This window comes from Pseudorasbora parva, chromosome 21, assembly GCF_024679245.1.
Source record: "Pseudorasbora parva isolate DD20220531a chromosome 21, ASM2467924v1, whole genome shotgun sequence".
In the NCBI taxonomy this organism is placed as follows: Eukaryota; Metazoa; Chordata; class Actinopteri; order Cypriniformes; family Gobionidae; genus Pseudorasbora; species Pseudorasbora parva.
In genome coordinates this window covers 4,098,452-4,120,901 of record NC_090192.1, presented here as the reverse complement: position 1 = coordinate 4,120,901, position 22,450 = coordinate 4,098,452, and the positions used below count along the sequence as shown (strand labels likewise).

Here is a 22,450-nt window from a genome sequence, read left to right as displayed (position 1 = left end):
AGCAGTGGTGTTGACATGAATTTGCACATGATTTGTCTGAAAGCATATTAAAATCCCCAAATAGACATACAAACAACAGTTTAACTTGAAATTTAAAAACTTTACATTTCTACTGCTGAGGGACTGTTTGTTCCCCTTCAGCTTTATATTGTCATTGTATTGTTAGCTATTCTAAAAATAGATATGTTAAATCCATTTTCCAATAAAGACTGAGGGTTTGCAGTTTAATCCAGTTTATTTGGATAGTGCTTTTCACGATGCATATTATTTCCAAAGCATCCAGCTTACAAAGAGCAAACCCCCAGTCGACAGTGGCAAGGAAAAATTCCTCAAGAGATCCACCCTGTCATTAGTGGTGAACTGTAAGTAAATACACTTGAGAAAAGGGTGTTTTCCTGCAGGTTATTCCTCATCTGAGCTTAATTAAACACGGAGCTCAAACATAGAGTAATCTCTGAGTAAACCTGAAAAATGACTAGTCAAAATCAACCTGAAGGAAAGCTGATGGCATTTCGGTAATAGTTTGGAGCCGATCCTAAAAGAATGAATTAAGAATCCCCTAAGAATCAAATAAGATCCTATTGGATAATTAGCTTTTTTTTTTATTGTTGATCAAAAATAGCCATTTTATTTGATCCCTTCACGACTGGCTTCAAATTAAGATTCCATGAGCAAACCATTAGGAAATTTACTGAAATGGACCTCAGTCAGGATAGGATTTAAAGAGACTTCTTTTGTCAAGAATCAGCTTGACTGAATTCTGACTGAGTCCTGAAAGTGTGTGTTGTGTGGACTGTGTGTGTGCAGGGTGCTGGACTTCCGGAGGGTTCCGCCTGTGGTGGGGCGATTCGTTAATGTGACGGGTGAAATCTTGTACATTACCCACAATGAAGAACTGCGCAGTGTTTTCTTCATCTCTCCAGGTTGGCATTACTTGTGGTCACACTAAAACTGCGTATTATATACAAAAAGGAAATAATGCTTTCATTCAGCAAGGATGCATTCAAATGATCAAAAGTGTGGCAGTAAAGAGGTTTAAAATGTTACAAATGATTTCTATTTCAAATAAATGCTGCTCTTTTATAATAAAAATAATAATAATTCATTCCATTTATATAGCGCTTTTCTAGACACCCAAAGCGCTTTACATTGAAGGGGGGAATCTCCTCAACCACCACCAATGTGCAGCATCCACCTGGATGATATGACGGCAGCCATATTGCGCCAGAATGCTCACCACACTCCAGCTTTTGAGCTTTCTATTCATCAAATGATCCTTTAAAACCAAAAAGAATCACAGTTTACAGAAAAATGTGAAACTGTTTTCAACATTGATAATATTCATAAATGTTTCTGTGCAGCAAATCATCATATGAGAATGATTAGTGAAGGATCATGTGACACGAAAGACTGGAGTAATGATGATAAATTCAGATTTGATCACAGGAATAAACTACATTTTAAAATACACATCCACATAGAAAACAGCTATTTTAAATTGTAATAATATTTCACAATATTACTGTATTTATGATCAAACAAATGTCGCTTTGGTGAGCAGAAGAGACTTCTATCAAAAATCTGTCTGATCCCAAATTATTGAACGTTAGTATTTATTGCACATTTTGATACTCAAAGTATATGATGATCTGTGCTCTTGATGCGTTCTGAACACGAGTGCCGTGATGATAATATACACACTATTTACTGCAGGAATATGATATCCTGTGTGCTGAAATCATTATTATTATAGCCTCAAATGATTAAAAAAAAAAAGTACCAGCTACTGCTTCAAGTTATTTCCAGTTCCCATCCAACAGATGGCAGTGAATAATTGATGAAATTTAAATGAATATTATAAATCATGTACTAGCTTAGACAAGTCAGAGCTGCTGGAGTGAAGAAATCATATCATATTTTTATGCCTAGATAGATTTTAATTTTATTATTACATTTTACAATATGTTATTATCATAGAGACGATTTAGTTTAAATTGTATTACTGTATTTCTCATCCTTCCCTCACGGGTCAAAATGACCCGAAGCCCTAAAAATTATACTCTTTTTTTTTGTCCAGAAAGCATGCATTCATTTGTTCTCTTCAGCATGCATTCAGATTCACATGTAGACATTATAAAATATATTTTTGGGTAAAATTTTAGCATTTTAGTTGCATTTTCAGGTTTTTCGATGTGTACTAAAGCATTCCTCAAATTCCTTTCATTACTAAGGGGTCAAATTGACCCATAAGTGAAGGATTTGTAACTTTTAAAATTTCAACCACAAAACTCCTCAAATCCAGTCTTTTTGTTGTTGTTGTGTATTTGTGTTTCAAGTGTGATAAAAGTCCTAGGGTCTTGGACCACTGCAATGAACACTCAGTTTTAATAGAAATAGAAAAAATAGAGTTTCGGGTCAAAATGACCCGATGGAAAGATGAGGGTCTGTTTTCTATCAGAGTGAAAGCGTTTCTTTGTCCCTCACCAGCCAACAACACGTGTTTCTTCGCTAAGTGTTTATACGTGTGCAAGTCGGAGTATGCAGTGTGTGGTCACCCCGATCTGCTGGAGGGGTCCATGTCTGCTTACCTGCCCGGCTTGAGCATCGCCCCGCGGATCTCCATCCCAAACCCCTGGATCCGCGCCTACAGCTTCACCGGCAGAGAGGAGTACGCTGAGACCTTTACTTACACACACACACACACACACACACACACACACACACACACACACACACACACACACACACACACACACACACACACACACACACACACACACACACACACACACACACACACACACACACACACACACACACACACACACACACACACACACACACACACACACACACACACACACGTTGGTCTATGTGGTTTACAGGGACTCTCCATAGGCGTAATGGTTTTTATACTGTACAAACCGTATTTTCTATCCCCTTACACTGCCCCTACCCCTAAACCTACCCATCACAGGAAACATTCTGCATTTTTACTTTCTCAAAAAAAACATCATTTAGTATGTTTTTAAGGCCATTTGAATTATGAGGACATTTGATATGTCCTCATAAACCACATTTATAGTGTAATACCAGTGTAATACCCATGTAGTTATACAAATGTGTCCTCATAAACCACATAAACAGGCTCTCTCACACACACACACACACACACACGCACGCACGCACGCACGCACGCACGCACGCACGCACACACACACACGTCTGGTTCACTATCTTTGTGGGGACTCTCATAGGTGTAATGGTTTTTATACCGTACAAACTGTATTTTCTATCCCCCTACACTGCCCCTGCCCCTGAAACCTACCCATCACAGGAAACATTCTGCATTTTTACTTTCTCAAAAAAACTCATCCTGTATGATTTATAAGCCGTTTGAAAAGTGGGGACCGTCGGCTGGTCCCCACAATATAGGTGATCTCAGGTTTTATTATCCTTATGGGGACATTTGGTCCCCACAATGTAATATAAACAAGGGCACACACACACACACACCACATCTCTCTTCACACACATTTATTTTCTCTTCGGAATTACTTGAACCGATCAATCGCACAATGAGCCCAGGAATGTGTTTAAGGAGTTGATCTTGATTTATAAAGAAAATAAAACATTTGTTGTTTTATGTAACGTAGAACATCCTTATTTGGGTTTGAGTAATCCAGCTCTTGATGGCAAAGGAACAAAAATGTTTGTCATTCTCACAAAAGGGTCTAAAGTTCAGAAATGTTCAGATGAGTCCAACAGCTTGAAGCAATTAACATCTTCTGTTTCTCTCTCTCTTTCTATCTTAGGTGGGAGGTCAATCCGTCATACTGCGACACAGTCAAAAAGCTTTATCCCTACAACTCTGGGAACAGACTGCTCAACATTATTGACATGGCCGTTTTTGACTTTCTCACAGGCATGTAAACTCGCTAAAACTTGACGCTATTTGTTTCATGCCAAAACTTGTAAAAATGATTTCATGCTTGACACAATGAATATAGTGTTGATGATTTTGCACCCAAGTGAGCATTAGGAAATCTTTAAAGCTAGAGTTGCGTGCTGACCGTAAAGAGGAAATGATTGTCCTTCATGTTGTAGGAAACATGGACAGGCACCACTACGAAATTTTCACCAAGTTTGGAGATGATGGTTTCCTTCTTCACTTAGACAACGCCAGAGGGTTTGTGCTCATCTGTACTATACGTTTCTGGGGCCGCTCACAGACTATGCATTTTTGCATTCAACTTTTCTATTGTTTCTCTATGTAAACATTTGACATTGCACTTATGTCTTTTGCATCATCTTTCACATTACCAAAACATGCAGTGCCCATATCAAAAGGGTCTTTAGAATGCAAAAATGCAATTCTGTGGCCTTTTTCATTGCATTTCTGACAATGTAATGCTGTGGTAAATCATAATGATGACATAAAAAATCTAAATTAAGTGAAAAAGAAGTTATTACATAAAAACAAATACATACACAAACTTTGACAAGTACTTATTATGAGATAAAAGTGGAAATTGGCATAAGTTAAAGTTATAACAAAAATTCCTAATTTTGCTAAAATTTCAAAAAGTACAAACTTTGAAATTGACAGTTAAAATTGATTAATAGAAATTGATAGGTATGAGATAAAATGTCTAAATAATGACAAAAGATCAAAATTATGATGAAAAATCTAAATTATGTTGAAATTATATTAATTTCTGACAATGTAATGCTTTGGGAAATCATAGGTATGCCATAAAAAGTCTAAACTATGTGATAAAAAGGAATCATCACATAAAAACATTACGACAAAGTACTAATTGTGAGATAAAAGTGGAAATTGGCATAAGTTAAAATTATGAGACAAAACATCCTAATTTCGATCAAAAATAACAACGTTCAAATTGTGAAATAAAAACTAAAAAAGTTGAATTTGACAGTTAAAAGGATTTATGAGATAAAATATCCAAATGATGAAAAAAGGTCAAAATTATGCTGAAAAAGTCAAAATGATGACACAAAATATGAAATACTTCATACTTGAGATAAAAAGCCAAAATTGACATAGGTCTAAATATGACAAAAATAGATTTTTATTCATGATTATGACTTATCTCATAATTTCGACTGTCATGACTTAGTATCTCATAATTATAAGTGTCATAATTAATGACATATCTCATTTTTATGATGGTATGTCATAATTTGAACTTTATACAGACAATAATATTTATCTCCCAATCGTGATTTACCAAAGCATGATGTTTTTTTCCTCATGGCTCCTCCATCTTCTTGTGTGCTGCAGATTTGGACGGCATTCCCATGATGAGATGTCCATTCTTGCTCCACTGACACAATGCTGCATGTAAGGATCTTTCTCTAATATTGCAAAAATGATTTGGATTACTCTGAAGCACATTTAAAGAGACAAATAATCATTTTAAAAAAGTATAAAGATTACAAAAGCCATGACCTCTTCCAGGATCAAGCGCTCTACGCTCTCCAGACTGAATCTTTTGTCCGAGTCCGAGTACCGCCTGAGTGACGTTATGAGGGAGTCCCTCTCCAGAGACCCTCTCGCACCAGTGTTGACGGAGGAGCACCTGCAGGCCTTGGACCGCCGGCTGGCCCAGGTGCTCAGGACAGTGGGCAAGTGTGTGAAGAAGCTGGGAGAACCACATGTGGTGATCACAGACTTTGTGGAATCATCCAGACTAACTACAAGCCATCGAGGAGGCAATAAGAGGTGACAGAACGAGAAGAGTCCGCGTGGATGTGAGGAGGAGATATCAGAGAAGTGATGTTACGCCAACTTCCAGACTAATAAACTCCTCCTGTCCAAAATCATGACATATATAAAGACATCAAGAGGAAAATTATTCACACTTCTGATTGGCTAAAGAAGGTCTGTGCGATACTACTTTAAAAAGTTCCCTAGCAACACCTTTAAGTGAAATAAAAAGTCAAAATTATGACATAAAAGCCATATTTATAAGTCAAAACTGACAAAAATTCAAATTTTAATGCAGTCAAAATTATCATATAAATTGATATTATGAGATAAAAGTAAAAAAGTTGTAATTATGAATTGTTTAAAGACGAAACCATAAGAACAAATGTAGATATTGCATTTTTAATTTTGAGATAAAGTAGAGATGGTCAAAATTGTATTCAAGTCAATGATGAGGTCAATTCTAAAAAGTAGAACTTATGCCGTTATGACATTTCGTTTCCTAATTTTGACTGTCATGATTATGCATTTACATTAACATTTAATCATTTAGCAGACGCTTTTATCCAAAGCGACTTACAAAAAAGGGGAGAGCAATAGAAGCAACGAAACAAACAAGGCCAACAACCTGTAAGAGCTGGAAGAAGTCTCAATTAATTAGCACAGTACACAAGTTTTTTATTTTTTTTATAGCCATCTACAACAAAATTATGACTTGGGATCTCATATTATCAACGTTTTAAATTTTTAAATCTTATATTTATTCACTTTAGAGTGGCTAAAAATGTCTGTTATTTAAAAAAAAAAAACATCAATATCTCTATTATATTAAAATCCCTATTAATACCTTTAAGTGAAATAGAAGTCAAAATTATGACAAAGCCATGATCATGAATCGAAATTTACAAAGTCAAAAGCATCACATCTGTTAAAATTATAATTTATAGATTTTAAAAAAAAAATCTAAATTATGTCAAACATTGAAATTGAGATAAAAAGTTGAAATTGCATTTAATCATTTTGATAATTAAAACAAGAAATTGACAAACAAGTCACAATTATGAGCCAGTCAAATGATCATATAAAGTAAAAATTGATTTTGTATAGTTGAAATATTTATTATAATTGTACTTTTTGTCACAATTTTGACTTGGTTTTTATGGTTTCAGGTTTTTATTGTAGAATTCTGACTTTTTAATCTCATATTTTCTACTTTGCATTTCATGATGAATCTAAAAGGTCTGTGGTATTACTTTAAAGTGTTCTAGCTACACCTTTAATTGGAAAAAAGTCAAAATGATGATAAAATTTAGATTTTGAGAAATTTAATTTTGAGAAAGTAATAGTTAAAATAAGACCTTTAATAGGAAATATCATCACTATCCCTATTATATTAATATCCTTATTAATAGAAGTCAAAATTATGACAGACATTTATGAATTGAAATTGACTGTCAAAATGATCACATCTGTCAAAATTATAAGTCATAGATAAAAAGTCAAAATTATGAAAAACATTGAAATTGAGATAAAAAGTTGAAATTGCATTTTGATAATTAAAATATGACAAAAAGTCTAAATGATGAGCCAGTAAAATATATAAAGTAAAAAATCAGTTCTATAAAGTTGTCATAATTCTGACTGTTGATTGTGATCATTTCAATGTTTTATTTCCTAATTCTGTTTTTTTTATCTGGTGTTTATTTCATTGTATCTCATGATTGGCTAAAGGTGTGTGTGAGATTTCCCTAACGGCAGCTTTAAGTGTGTGTGTCCTGAGCTGGCCAGACAGAAGATGCAGATAAGATGTTCAGATCTCCTGACGTCAGTTCATGTGGTGCTTTAACTGCACAGTGAGAAGCGTTTCCTCTGATTATCCGTTCCCTTTCTGTCCATGTTAACACAAACAGCCATTAGTGGCGGCTGAGCTGATGATGGAGCGCACAAACAGGCCACATCAGCAGCAGAGAGAGACTCGTGTCTCTTTTCCAGACGGCTCATCTGCTCCTACTTCACAGGCTGTCGACTGGAACTTTGAACATCAATAAAACCAAATCATTTGAAGTTTCCCGAGCATTGTCGCAACTTGTGTTTCGCCGAGTTCAAGCCGGCTCAAACACGTCATCAGCTAGTGGAAAAAACCCACTGTAAATCAAATGCTCAAAATGTGCATTTCTGAATTCTGAACTACATCTGAAAAACTAAATCAGACCTTATTCAGGACTATTTGTCAGATTGCCTCATTAAAATGGCAGAACATTTGCATATTTTCTGATTCAGCACATTTCCTGACAGAACGCCTCATATGACACATACAAACGTAAATTATCTTACGCATAGTAATAAAATATGATATGATTTCTTCACTCCAGCAGCTCTGACTTGTCTAAGCTAGTACATGATTTATAATATTCATTTAAATTTCATCAATTATTCACTGCCATCTGTTGGATGGGAACTGGAAATAACTTGAAGCAGTAGCTGGTACTTTTTTTTATCATTTGAGGCTATAAAAATAATGATTTCAGCACACAGGATATCATATTCCTGCAGTAAATAGTGTGTATATTATCATTACGACACTCATGTTCAGAACGCATCAAGAGCACAGATCATCATATACTTTGAGTATCAAAATGTGTAATAAATACTAACGTTCAATAATTTGGGATCAGCAAGAGCAGCTCTTCTGCTCACCAAAGCTGCATTTGTTTGATCATAAATACAGTAATATTGTGAAATATTATTACAATTTAAAAGAAGTGTTCTCTCTTTGAATATATAGTAAAGTGTGATTTATTCCTGTGCTCAAAGCTGAATTTATCATCATTACTCCAGTCTTCAGTGTCACATGATCCTTCACTAATCATTCTCATATGATGATTTGCTGCTCAGAAACATTTATGAATATTATCAATATCAGTCCTTGATATATATCTATTTGGATGAATAGAAAGTTTAAAAGAACAGCATTTATTTTATTTTTTATTTATAACATTATAAATGGGTTTACTGTCACTTTTGATCAGTTTAATGTGTGCTTGATGAATGAAAATATGAATTACTTTAAAGAAATCTCCTCAATGCAAAAGCAATGTCCTCAAGTGGACCGGCTCCTTTTCTGTGAGAAATGAACCAGAAGTAAAATGAACACAGAATTCATTAAAAGGCCGTAAGTTATGATAACTGGACTGCACAATGAGCTCATGACAGACATGTTCCCATTTAAACCCCTCTCAGATGAACACTGCCCCCTTGTGTCTGGCACATCTATATGATAACCTGAAATAAATATTGAGCATCTGTCTGAAAAGAAAGCTTTCCACTGCAGCCGATTGTTCAATATTCCAACCTTTTTATTGCTTAAACTGCCATTTGGATATTCTGCGCAGAACTCGCTGGAAATGAAACGACACATTTGGGTAACATCGACAAATAAAACATCATTTGAGGTCTGTAATATATCAGCAGCTCATAAGAACTAGTTTGGGTTTGAAGGAGTTCTGATCCAACACACACCCGTGTGTGACGATCAAGCGCTCCTGAAGGTCTTCGTCAGCTGATCGGGGCGGAGCTAAACTTTGCAGGAACAGGATTGGCCAGCCCTGATCTAATTCATCAGTCCATTAAGACGAACAGAAAACACACGTGCCTGTGAGCTTCTGGCCCACTCACTTCAGGGGAAACCAGCCTAATAAACGTTACAAAGATGCAGCTGAAAGAATCTGGAAAACCTTTGTGTCACACCTTTAATCTGCGTTTCTCAAAAGCTAAAACGAGGAACATTTTGTAAATAAAGAGAATCAAACATTGATCACTCTGGACTGTTGAACAGCAAGAACAGAACACGGACACGAAAACATCAAACCGCCAAGGTTTCGTTTAACTTTTATAAAAATGTATCAAAGATGTCATTCGTGAAACGTGAGCAGAATGGATTGGTTTTCTGTTTCACGAACGCGGCCGCCTGTGTTTGTGAGACCTCGGCGTTGACGTTAACTTTATAATCCTTTCCGTTGTTTTAGTTCAACATTAAAACAGCGACAAGCCCGTTTAAAAATGGCCACAGAAACACTTGAAATTATGACATGCGACTAAATACGCCACTGTGCACCTTTGTGGAAAAATAAGCTTGTTAAAAAATAAAACTGGTATTTCTCAGCATATACTGACAAAAAGGAAAATACTGGATCATCCCGACCGGAAGCGATTCCCATTCGGTGGCGGCGCACATGCAGGAACACACGCAGGAGTGTCATCTCTGTCCAACGTTTGGCACTGGCATTGTAACAGAACAGAAACGCCCATCGTTTTCAGTTTTCTTGGATTCAAAATTTGATCATCCACGATTAAAATCCTATATGGGGAACGGCCTTGGTACTTTATTACGATAAGCAACTGAACACAAGAGCGTGTGCTGGAATGATAATAAGAAATAAAACAGCATACAATTCCTATATGTTCCTAAACTGAGAGGGGAAATAAGGCTTGAATAGAAGAATCAGAATGTCAGTACAGCCAAACATCACCCGTCTATCTTACTCTGTCATATATGTAGGCAGTTAATCTTATAAAACTAGTCTTAAAAAACTAACCTGCACTGTGAGGGTAAAGGAATTCAAAATGGTTTTACTATAAATATATTTATACTCCTCTACTGTTCGTTTACTGCTTGGAATGAAAGGTAAAAACACTGCAGAGTAAAGGATGCCATTTGATTGTCTGTCCTTTCATTGATTTGGCTCTAAATGTCCGACGATGAAAGCGGCTGTTAAAGCTCTCGACATGGGAAGCACTTAATGAAGCGCGTGACGATAATGAGCTCAGGAATAGGTGGTGTGATGAAGAGCTAACGGTGAGGTGGACCCTGCGGTTAAAGGGTTAGTTCACCCAAAAATGAAATTGATGTCATTAATGACTGACCCTAATATCGTTCCACACCCGTAAGACCTCCGTTTATCTTCACACACAGTTTAAGATATTTTAGATTTAGTCCGAGAGCTGTTCTGTTCCTTCAATGAAAGTATATGCACACTATACTGTCCATGATTCCAATCATGAATCAATCTGCTGATTCATAACCGTTCAAATCCTTATTTGAGGTTTGAAAACAAACCCGGAAGATAAGACAATGCTGAATAAAGTCGTAGTTGTTGTTATTTTTGGACCAAAATGTATTTCCGATGCTTCAAGAGATTCTAATTAACCCACTGATGTCTCATATGGACTACTTTGATGATGTTTTTATTCCCTTTCTGGACATGGACAGTATAGTGTGTATACACTTGCATACGCTCTCGGACTAAATATAAAATATCTTAAACTTACTGGTGTGGCACGACATTAGGGTGAGTCAATAATGAGATCAATTTCATTTTTGGGTGAACTAACCCTTTCAGGTGTTCAGGGGGCGGGGGTTCTCAGACGGAGAGCGACACGAAGCTGTTGTACTGTTGGATGTTGCGTTTGAGGATGTCCGAACACGGTCCCAGCACACGCTCGAAGCGCGGCCTGTCCAGCTTGACGCATTTGAGCGGCCCGCGGGCCACCACGGTCGCCGCACGGGGTCGGTTCATCAGCAAAGCGATCTCGCCTGGTGAGAGTGAACAAGTGCAAGAAACACACAAATATTAAAACTCATATTTGTTATGTTATTTGTATTATTTTTAGTTTAATATATGGATTTTTGAGACTTAAAGGCACAATATGTAAGACTTTTCTTCTAAAATATCCAAAAACCACAAGAACAATGTTGTGTAAATAGAATGTTCAATCCTGAGCAATTTTAACCAGGACACAGTCGCCTATCAATGACATCATATTAGCATTACCCTCGATTTCCATTGAAACACAAAGACGCTTTAATATCTGATGTGTTTTATTAGACAGGTGACCAACTGTTTGGATCATTGATGGACAGAAACTAATGATTGTTCTCCAGCTCAACACAGTTAGTCTTAATCTGGTGTTCTTAATTTACCACACAGAGTACCATGTTTTACCGCCTAATATGATCTCGCTCACTGCAGTGTGAACAAGTGTCTCATAGTAGCGCCGAGCTGACGGACTGAGTAGCATTATAACATCACTTTAACACACTCAAATGTGTGATATGATAAAACAGGTGACATAAAAGGTGTCATCAAGTTATACCTTTGTTTTGAATAAGTGACCTCTAGTAGCAAAAATTACATATTGTGCCTTTAATTAATTGCACTATAGCTTCATAAATAACTACTAAGCATCACATTATAATCAATAAGCAATAAAATAGATTTCCCCCCGGTTTCACAGACAAGGCTTAAGATAGTCTCAGACTGTTTTAACTTTTTTGTCAGTGCCATTGTTTTTTCTCATGAGGCACATCAGTAATTGTTGTTTCTAAGGCTTGTTTATAAAAGGTACTCCGTTGTAACTAAAGCCTAATCCTGGCTTAATCTAAAGCCGCGTTTCCACCGCAGGAATTTTTTTTAAGGAAATAGGGACTCTGGGGTGGTTTTGACCGCAGGAACCGGGGTCTAAATAAAGTTTTCAGGTGAGAATTTCCTCCTCAAAACGGCCCTGGCTGCGAGGTAAAGTTTTTTTTTTTTTTAAGTTTTTTGAAATCCAGTGGGCTCTGGAAAGTCGCGTGAAGTCCTACATCACCGGACTAATCTTCACGGTACTTTAGACCGTGATGGAAATGCAGACAGCAACAGGTCTGGGGAAAAAAGTTCCTGGGACAAACAAATCTCAGTGAAAACGGGGCTTAAGCCTGTCTGTGAAACCAGGCCTCTGAATTTTACTGTCAGATCATATTCAGAGACCAGTCACACTTTATATTAGGTGTCTTTAATTACTATGCAAGTACATAATAAAATGTAATGTTCAATAGTTCACTTTAGACATTCTACTACTAACTGTAAGTAACTTTGCATCTGCATCTCAACTTGCAGTCATGAGAATATTAGTAGTGTCTGCTTAATATCTACTAACACTTTCTGATGCTCCACAACAGACAACCAACAGTCTACTTATAGTCTAACGAGAGTTATGCTGCCTTCACATGTTATCGTAATTTGATAATTCCCCCTTCAGAAGTTGTGATTATGAGCTTGTTGCATTCAAATGCTTTGTAGTTGGAATGAACAGGAGTCATGGAGGACACCAGGCTTATTCTTGCCTATTCTATCTTATTAAAGCTAAAATTATATGCAGTCTCACTAGCCTGGTTTTACCAGACTCTCGTACATTTCATTTGTACATAGAGTCTGGCCACTCTCCATTGACAATGGTTTATTTCCGCGAAGGTGGGCACCCTGTTGAGGTTTAAAACTATTGGATCTGCCCTGAGCCACTCTGGATCTGCCATAACCAATCGCTAACGTTTGGTCGTGACGTATGTCATGCGGCCTTCGCCTGTTTCACTCATGGAAACCCGACAAAATAAAAGTGCACATGTGCATGCCACCTCAGTAATAAAACTATAGGATAAAACCTAAAACTTGTGCATTCGGATTGTGATTTATTCACGCCACGGTGGACAGGAGAGCTTTGTGATCGGGAACGCGGCGCTCACGTGGTCCGTAACATCATTGTATGCTGTAAATAAAATGTCATATGCTTGGTATGATAATAAATGCTGCTATAAATAACGGACCAATTCAAATGTTTAAGTGCTTTTATTTTAATTTGTTTGAGCGGTGATGAAATATATTGCTCTTCTAAATACTTGCCAGCATTTTAAGGAAATACAAGTCTAGAAATGCATCCTAATAACAGCAAAGCAAGCGTATGGTGTTCTGCAGTGGTCAAAAATGATTACAAACAGTGAATTTTGAAGTGATATATTGTTGAAAACTTAGAGATGTGGATTCGGACAGCTGTTACATCAACACGACCTTGCGTTTGTCAAAAGCAGTCGGTAACTCGGCCGGGGATTTTTCCGCGGGTGGTGAGAGACGGACGGCAATAAAATAACTGACCAGTCCCTGTAACTTAAATGATGGCAATACCTTCCGACCCCACAAGAAACAGTTACCGTCCGAATAGCTTTAGCAAGTCCTTCATCACTAACGAAGCGATCTGGAAAATCAAACTTTTCCCGAATTTACCCTGTTGGAGGGCCACAACATCATGGCCACCAACAAACCCCAGCAAAGACTGTTATTGCTCCGCTTTAACTTCTGGATATTCGGCAGCGGTGCCACAATGCAATGAATGGTTTAGTTTGCATCTTTCTCCGCCGCCATTACTGAACTACATCTCAAACTAGCGCTCGACATCAACGTCATCGTTCTCAGACACTCCCTCTGTTCGCTGATTGGGCCGGTAAAAATTTGTTCGGAGAAAACCTAAGACTACACAGCAGTCCCAGACGTACTGAAGGAAAATGAAAATTGAGCGGAAGTACAAAGGAGGGCAGAGCCAGGCTACAGTCTCACATGCACTGACAACCATATAAACATTTACGATGCCAGATAGTCTGCATTCTGCTGAATCTGTTATTTCGGTCAAATGCAGGCTATTTTTGTTGTGTGTAAAACATCCAATACGCTTCAAACGATTACTCATGTGAATATGCACTACATCAATGACAGACGATATAGCAGTTTTGGGGGGAATACTAATAAGCAGCAGTTCTTCCTGCCATCATGTTTAAAGTTTAAGGCACGCTCATCTCAAGAATTGGGTATCAAAATGATTTCTGAACTTCCCAGTGGTAAACATGTGCAGTTTTTACCTAGGAAACTCGTATTTACGTTATAGCATGTGAGGGCAGCATTAGTTGACATGCGGTTGCAAAGTCTAAAAGTGGACTAATCGAAATAAATTGTGGCCTCTCCTTTTTTCATTTTTGGATGAACTATCCCTTTAAGAATGTGTACTGGAACATCCATGCTTTTCAACACTTACCGAAGTAGTCTGACGGTCCTAACCTGCCGACCTCTACGAACTCCTCATTTTCTGACCTGCGCTGCAGAACAGCTGCACATCCCTGAGGAAAGAGACATGATTTTAGAAATCACAACACTTGCACAAACACTGACACGCTTGCAGCAGACGGGAGACTTCACCTCCAGGATGATGAAGAACTCGTCCCCTGGTTCTCCCTGCACCACAATCTTCTGACTGTCCTCAAACTGCACCGGCTCTAGAGCGTCAGCCACCGTCAGACGCTCCCACTTATCCAGAGACTCTGTGATGATCAGATACGCTCATGTTACAGGAACTCTACAGACATCTCTCTCTCTGTGTCACTTATAGTAACAGAAGTTGAATAGAAAATACAATAGACAGACAGAGATAAATATATACATATATATATAGATAGACAGACAGACAGATACAATTATGGATGGATGGACAAAAGCGGATGGATGGATGGATGGATGGATGGATGGATGGATAGATTTATAGATAGATAGATAGATAGATAGATAGATAGATAGATAGATAGATAGATAGATAGATAGATAGATAGATGGATGGATGGATGGATGGATGGATGGATGGATGGATGGACAGACAGACAGACAGACAGATATATAAAATAACAGACTGATTGGTAGACGGATGGCTGGATATAGATGAAAAAAAAGATAGTTACCTAAAATTGATACTTTGCTCAAGAACTCCTCGTACATCTTCCTCTTCCTCAAAGTGCTTCCCTATCATCAAACACAGGATATTTTATAATATGAATTGCCAGTTAAACTCTGCAGTGGTGTGTGTGTGTGTGTGTGTATGTGTGTGTGTGTGTGTGTGTGAGACGGGCAGATACCATCAGTATTCTCCTGTAACTGTCTCTGTCGATGCCCCAGAGCTTGACGTTGGTCTTGGCTCTGACGGTGGCGGCTCTCGGGGTGCCGTAGATCAGGGCCAGCTCCCCAAAGCTGCCGCCCTCTCCGATGCTGGTGGCCCACTCACTGTTCACATACACCTGCGGAGAAATACTAATTGAGAACAAATCCAGGAGGGGACTTGATGCTCTCCATCTCCATGATTGTATGAATACATCTGAAACTCAGGAGGTGTAACTTACATCCATTTCACCCTGGTCAATGACATAGAAGTTATCGCCCTCGTCACCTGGAAAAACAAGTGTGACACAAAAAAGTGAAGGTAAATAAATGTGCAAATATGGTCAATATGAGTCTTCATAAGTGTCTTCGATGTTCTACCTTGTTGGATGACAATCTCTCCTGCAATGTAGGTGACTGGAAACATTGCGTCAAATATATCACTGCAGGTGAAAACAGAACATTTAGTTAGACTTTATTTTAAGGTGTCATTGTTACAGTATAATTATATACTGATTAATAATAAACTGTGCACTCACTATAGGGTTAGGGTAGGATTAGGGTTTGGTTGAAGGTTTGTTGGATGTAGTTATGCATAATGTACTGTTATTACTATAGTAAGTACATGTAACAAGGACACTACTATAAAGTGTTATGAAAACTTTGGTCAGTAAATTATTTATTTTTAATATATTTAGTTTTTGCGACTTTAGCTCATTCACTGTATCCCTCAGTGTTAGATAAGGCCATACGTACCACCCACTGCTAGCTTAGCTTAGCACAAAGACTGGAGGTAAATGGCTCCATCTAGCCTACTGCTCAATAAGTGAAAAAATAACGATAACATTTTCCGGTCTAGAAAATCACAACTTTTCATTTTCTGTCGGTCTTAGTACACAATGTAACCATACACATCACAACATGTAAATAGGAAAATGTTGGCGCTATTTTGTCATTGACCAGTAGGCTAGATGGAGCCGTTAACCTCCAGTCTTTGTGCTAAGCTAGCAGTGTGTGTGTCAGACAGAGTTATGGCACGCATGGAGATGAGAATGGTATGTATGGACTTATCTAACTCTGAGGGGATACAGTGAAAGAGCTAAAGTCCTAAAACGTCAGCGTATATATATATATATTTATACATACAATTATATAATGTAAGCACAGATCTAAATGCAAATAGACCCTTAATGGTCTATTTTGCATGTTTTCTTTCCACTGGTCTGAAAAAGTTATGACGTTGGTTAAAGACGTCACACAGGTGGTGGAGTAATAACTGTTTTTAATGAATTATTTTAATCGAATTCATGCTAGATTTTTTGCTATAAATGATGGACATTGTGTCTGAGGATTTGGATTTTGTTTATTTCCAGATTCAATCATAGGCTCGTTTTTACGTACTAGAGCACGTCTTCAGTAGCCTGACAAGCCAGACCCACATCAAGATGTTTGGTCTGGAAACTCAACATTGACAGCTCAATCTGAGGGGCGGATAAACGGTTGTCTTTCAAACTCTCTGCACGCGATAGGATAGGGCTACAACCAACCAGAGCAACGAAGGTGAAACAGAGCTCGGTGACAGATTAAACTTTCGTCGTATCCGGTCGGCTAAACTCCGAACACATCTTCCCTTTTTAAGAATGACTTCAGTGCCGTTCTTTGTTCTTTTCTCAGAGAAAAGCTTAACTCCAAGTCTTCCAGAGTCGCGGTCAAAGCTGATTCGAAAGACCGCCGCCGTTCGCCAGCTTCTGTGTTTACTAGAAGCACGCAAACGCAACTCGCCCGCCGACTCTATACACGATGTGATTGGCCCGACCAGAGTTTGGCGCTTACAGCTCAGAAGGGTATTGAGAGTTGCTAGACGACATTCGCGAGCAGATTAGATTTGCTGCCGCTAGGGTGCGTCTAGATTTCTATGCTACGTCTTCACATGCACACTCTTCTTTAAATCTCATAGACATAAATCACATTTGTATGTATTCAAATAAAAAATATAGATTTTTCTGAATGTCAGCTGGCTTAATTTGCTCAAGATGAGGATGTATTAAGTCTACGTTATTTAAACAAGAAACTCTGCCTTCGAGAGCAGTCGCTGCAACCACACAAGTTTGCAAACGTTCGTTGGAACGATGGTTTCGGAAAACACTACATCATTGAACTACGTGAGTAACGACAAAACTTGTGACCAAAGTTGGCTAACGACTCTTTTGGGAAACGCGCCCCTGAGCAGAAAAAACAGCTATGCATTTGCATGTAGTGTTTCGCTTTATAAAAACTAAATCAGAAAAAAATGAAGTCACCTTCTTTCATTGTCATCCAGATGTGAGAAGAGCACATTCTTCTCGATGGCTTTGGCCAGAGCAGCCATGGTTTTGTAGTCTTTAGGGATGACCTTCACAGAGACAGAACGTATGATTCACTTATTGAGTCCTGACTGACCTCAGACATCATGTCATTCTGAGAGACACAGACCTTCCTGACGTAGGAGGCGGCGTCCTCCTCGGTGTAGACCTCGGCGCTGATGGCCCCTCTCCGCCTGCGGCCCTTCACCACGGGGTTCATGGGAGGAGACGCCTCATCTTCACGAGAGTCTGAGCGAGAGCTGGCTTTCTGCTGGTTCAGCAGCTGCTTCGCTTCCTCCTGTGCATGAAGGACATGCGTGCATAATTTGTACCAAAAAAAAAAAGAAACATTTGAAGGGAAGCACAATGAAACAGAAGTATCGTCAGATCTGTTCTTCTGCATTGTATCATATATCCAAACTAAACAGGTTATTAGGAAATAAATGTACATCGTCAGAGAGAAGCATGACGTTTCCAGTCAAGAAGTTATGAATAACATCTATTTAGAAAATAAATGGTTAGTGTTTTTTCATTAAAAAAAATAAAAAGTATTGTTTAATCCACAAATGTTTTAAATCTTTATTCTCTCTGATGTGTGTGATGCCTTCTTTACATTAGCGCTGTTTTGGACTGTTCGAATGATTTCATTTCCTGGATGACTGAAAACTTTGAGAATGGTTTCAGGAGCTGTAGATGCTCAGTGTGATTGTTGTGATAAACTCAGGACTATATATATATAATATCTTTTTTGGTTAGCATTTTATCTGCTATTTAATCATATAAAAGGGTAAAAACCCACGTCAAGTTTATTATCGATAGCTAAAACTACTTTGTTAATTTGAAGAAAGCTGAAATAAAGAATATTTAAAAACAATGTCAGATATAAATTGTTTAAGTTAATTTCTGAAGCAACAGTTTTTATATTAATTTAGTTTAGGCTGCTAACTGAAAATAAATCAATTCTCAATTATTTTTTTTTACTAAAACAGAATTTTAAAAAAACTAATTATTATTATTATTTTTTTACAAAAATATATTAACACCAATAGAAATGATAACAACAACAACAACAAAAATATTAAGACTTACACTTAAAGGGGGGGTGAAATGCTGTTTCATGCATACTGAGCTTTTTACACTGTTAAAGACTTGGATTCCCATCCTAAACATAGACAAAGTTTCAAAAACTAATGTTGGACGTATGATGGAGTATTTCTGTGTTAAAAATACTCCTTCCGGTTTCTCACAAGTTTCGGCGAGTTTTTTTCGAATATGGGTCTACTTGACGTTGATAGAGCGGAAGGTCCTTGTATGGGCCGTATGGGCTCTTCTCCCGGTAGGGTGCGCGCGCGTGACTAGAGGGAGAGAGAGGAAATGCACGCTGTAAACAGTCTCTCAGGTGCAGATCCAGTCGTCCGTGAACACTTATGTGGCGCGCCGCGCTCCACTTTATTCCTATGGGTGACGTCGAGCGACTTCAACGCTTCAGCACAGCATTCCGGGAAGGCAGCGCTGCATTTGAACCGATTTGAACGCAGAAATGACGGGAAGCTTCAAGGCATCGCTTCAGTCGCGTCGCAAAGTGGATTTCCACGGTCACTGCTGTCACAGGACTTCACCAAATCATACCAAAGAAGTGTGTTTTTGACAGAGCGGTCCTGCTTTGGAAGATGCCGGTGAGTAAATCAACTTCAAATGTCTCTGCTATTGGCTACCGTCGCATGAGTAAACATCAGTAAAGGATACGATCGCGTGCTTCGTCATTCAAATGCGCTAACGGTTACTCCATTGTTGTTCTCTGTATAACGTTACACTATTCTGACTCTGACGTGCAAAACCGTTTTGCTTGCTACCTCTAAGGTCTAGTCACATACAATAGTCCATAAACCGAATCATGTCCTCATAAACTGCACACAAAGGCCCCTAAATACAGTACATACCACAGAGACGGACATCCTGATGTTGCCGTTTCTCCTGTTCAATTTATTTCAGCCTCAGATTTGATTGTGGATCATTATCTGTATTAGCTGAGATAGATGGGTTTCTCCACGCTTGAGGACGTCACCGCTTTGCGCGCTTGTCATTCTTTAGCTCCGCCCACACGATACGCCTCCAGGCGCTCGGTTTTTTCCGGAAAGACTCGGTACAGCCCATATTTCTTTTATAAATATGATCAAACTAAAGACTTTTCGGAGATATGAAGGATACAATACTACTCTATAGGTACTCAAGATTGACATGAGATTGACTGAAACTGAGTGTTTCACCCCCCCTTTAAAAATATAAAAACAAATGCTAATTTGTAATAATAATAAAGACAAATTTTCATTTATATTGTTATTTAATTTAGTTTTTAAATAAACAATCTTTTGACAAAAACGTTATGCATATTTGTACACATTTAATAACATGAGGCCAAATTTGCTGGGGAAAAAAATCAAATTATTATGAATAAGTAATTATTTGTTGAAAGTGGATGTCCTATATCCAATGTTTTCCAAAATGTAAATTTATCTCAAGTTTCGTAAAAGTGTTTCACACTTGTTTTGCACTTCCCGGCCACCAGTACATATCAACAAATCCTAGATTAGCGTAAAACTTTTCTTAACTGAATGCTTGTTGGTGCAACTCACCCTATAGTGTTTTCACGTCAAGCGTCCCGTTGTGTTTAGTGATTGAAATACTGTAGCAGGTGCTGTATAGTGCCCAAAACGTGCTTCTTGTTCACATTTTTTTAGTTTTAAGATGCAAGTTTGACAGGTTTGTGCTGCAGTTCAATGGAGTTCTCTGCGACAGTCATGTGACTGAAAACTATGGATTGCAATCTATGTGAGCGCCTGATTGTTTAAATGAGTTCATCCCAATTTTCATTATGCAAAGTGTTCCGGATCGCTGTGATTTTGATATACGTCAGAGTGATTGTAATGCACAAACCTTTTCCAGCTTTTCGAAGTGTTCCCTGAGGAAGGCCATGGGTCTGTCGGGCCGCGAGGTGCAGAGCTGCACAATGCAGTCCTTCAGCAGCTGCTGGATGTTGTGCTTCTGCACATAAACCTCACACTCCCTCAGACTCTTCTCCTCCTCGCTGCTCGCGCTGCCTGACGCCATGCTGGACGCTAGATCTGACCTTTGACCTGCAGATAGCATTCAAATCAATGACACACCGAAAACTCAGATTACATGAAATACATATTTTAAGTACAAGTTGTTTCTTTTTACTACATTTTTGTTTGTTTGTTTTTTCCTTCCTCTCTTTACCAATTATGTTTTTTATTTCCCATTATTTAGCAGTTGTCTATTGTGTATATTTTTGATCATGTTTGTTTTTCCCCACACTATATGTATTATGTATAATTACTGTATGTATTTCATGAATACAAAAAAAGATTATGTGAAATATTATAACTTATGAATGATCCAGGATAACAAATACAGAATGTCTGAAATGTTTTTCTTTCTTTTTCAAATTAATAATTACAAGAAATATCCCTTAATATAAAATCCAATAGCAAAAAAAAAAAAAAAAAAAAACTATAGTAAAAATACCCATAATAATGCTATTCTAAATTATTCAAGTGATGTTGGATGTTCTTTGTTATGATGGAAAAAAACTATATAAAACAATACTGAGAAACTCTGATCAGTGCATGTTGCAGAATTAATAACAATATCATTAATGTCTACACATTATGAAAATACATTCTGTCCAAAGGAGGACAGGAACAGGATTACTGCATCATTTATGAGATTGATGTCAGAAATAATCTGGAGATTATCTTTGTTTCAACACACCTGGACAGTTTGATGATCCACGCATGAACTATGAGCATTTTCATATGATTCATATAATATTTAGAGAAAATATACTTTATGTTGCAGGTTGCTTGTTATTATTATGCTGACATAAAATCATGTTGCACTTCAACATCAATCAAAATACCAATATATTTAGGATGATGGTTAAATTATTTCACAAGACCAACAAAATATGAAAATATTATGTAAACTACTATTCCAATAACATTTTCATTATAAAAAAATAAATAAAAATAGAGTACTTAAGAATAAATTTAACTATAATAGTAATGTTTCTTTCTGATCAATATTTTACATATAATAATTATAATATCTAAAGTAACACACATGCAATGTCATTTTAATAACAAATATCAAAACGCAACTCAAAAGAACAGAACAGACATGACGTTTTCCAAAATGTACTCGAAACCTTAACTAGAAGAAGGTTAAATCTTAAAACATACAAACTTTAAAACAAATAAAACATAACAGGCTCTTGAACGTCGTGTTAAATGCTATTTGAGAATAACATTAGCTACAAATATCTAACCGAAGGCCGCTGAGTGGTCGCCATCTTTATCTGGATCATAAACAAATGACATTTACAGCATTTACCGATCGTTCCAAATGTTTGGCGCTACCTCTACTCGACGAAACATCACATTTGAAGCACCGTTATTTCTTACCGAGCCTTTATAACGCCACTCGGCTTCTGCGTTATTGCGTTATTCAGAGACGGCGCAACAACTATTCTTCACAGTCGTTTGGACGTCTGCCCACCGGAAGTGGTAAAACAC

At 37.6% G+C, this 22,450-nt stretch overlaps 2 protein-coding genes across 3 annotated transcripts in view; one reads left to right on the top strand and one right to left on the bottom strand.

Annotated features, from left to right (window-relative positions):
- The window catches only part of fam20a (FAM20A golgi associated secretory pathway pseudokinase), a 21,415-nt gene extending 11,252 nt beyond the window's left edge, over nt 1–10,163 (top strand). The window contains exons 6-11 of the mRNA XM_067430331.1: nt 808–923; nt 2,488–2,668; nt 3,816–3,925; nt 4,108–4,189; nt 5,306–5,365; nt 5,483–10,163. Coding sequence (XP_067286432.1) covers nt 808–923; nt 2,488–2,668; nt 3,816–3,925; nt 4,108–4,189; nt 5,306–5,365; nt 5,483–5,750 — 817 coding nt within the window. The 3' untranslated portion in view covers nt 5,751–10,163. The remainder of the gene's footprint in view (nt 1–807; nt 924–2,487; nt 2,669–3,815; nt 3,926–4,107; nt 4,190–5,305; nt 5,366–5,482) is intronic.
- On the bottom strand, nt 9,066–22,450 carry prkar1ab (protein kinase, cAMP-dependent, regulatory, type I, alpha (tissue specific extinguisher 1) b). Of its 2 annotated transcripts, none has more exons than XM_067430332.1 (11): nt 22,340–22,450; nt 20,790–20,989; nt 17,986–18,153; nt 17,814–17,905; nt 15,895–15,956; nt 15,756–15,802; nt 15,495–15,653; nt 15,321–15,381; nt 14,788–14,909; nt 14,627–14,708; nt 9,066–11,324 (listed from the first exon to the last, which is right to left on the bottom strand). In XM_067430332.1, the coding sequence occupies exons 2-11, from the start codon at nt 20,961–20,963 to the stop codon at nt 11,152–11,154; spliced, it is 1,140 nt and encodes a 379-aa protein (XP_067286433.1). In that variant the 5' UTR covers nt 20,964–20,989; nt 22,340–22,450; the 3' UTR covers nt 9,066–11,151. The 2 variants fall into 2 exon arrangements, with proteins under 2 accessions (XP_067286433.1, XP_067286434.1); XM_067430333.1 differs by lacking the exon at nt 22,340–22,450 and adding an exon at nt 22,269–22,289.

What these genes read in the sequence shown, in the direction of transcription:
- prkar1ab (XM_067430332.1), bottom strand. Translation starts at nt 20,963, where the DNA reads ATGGCGTCAGGCAGCGCGAGCAGCGAGGAGGAGAAGAGTCTGAGGGAG. An exon ending in ACTTCGAAAAGCTGGAAAAG is followed by an intron (nt 18,154 to 20,789) that starts GTTTGTGCATTA and finishes CTTCATGCACAG; the next exon opens with GAGGAAGCGAAGCAGCTGCT. An exon ending in CCGCCTCCTACGTCAGGAAG is followed by an intron (nt 17,906 to 17,985) that starts GTCTGTGTCTCT and finishes GTCTCTGTGAAG; the next exon opens with GTCATCCCTAAAGACTACAA.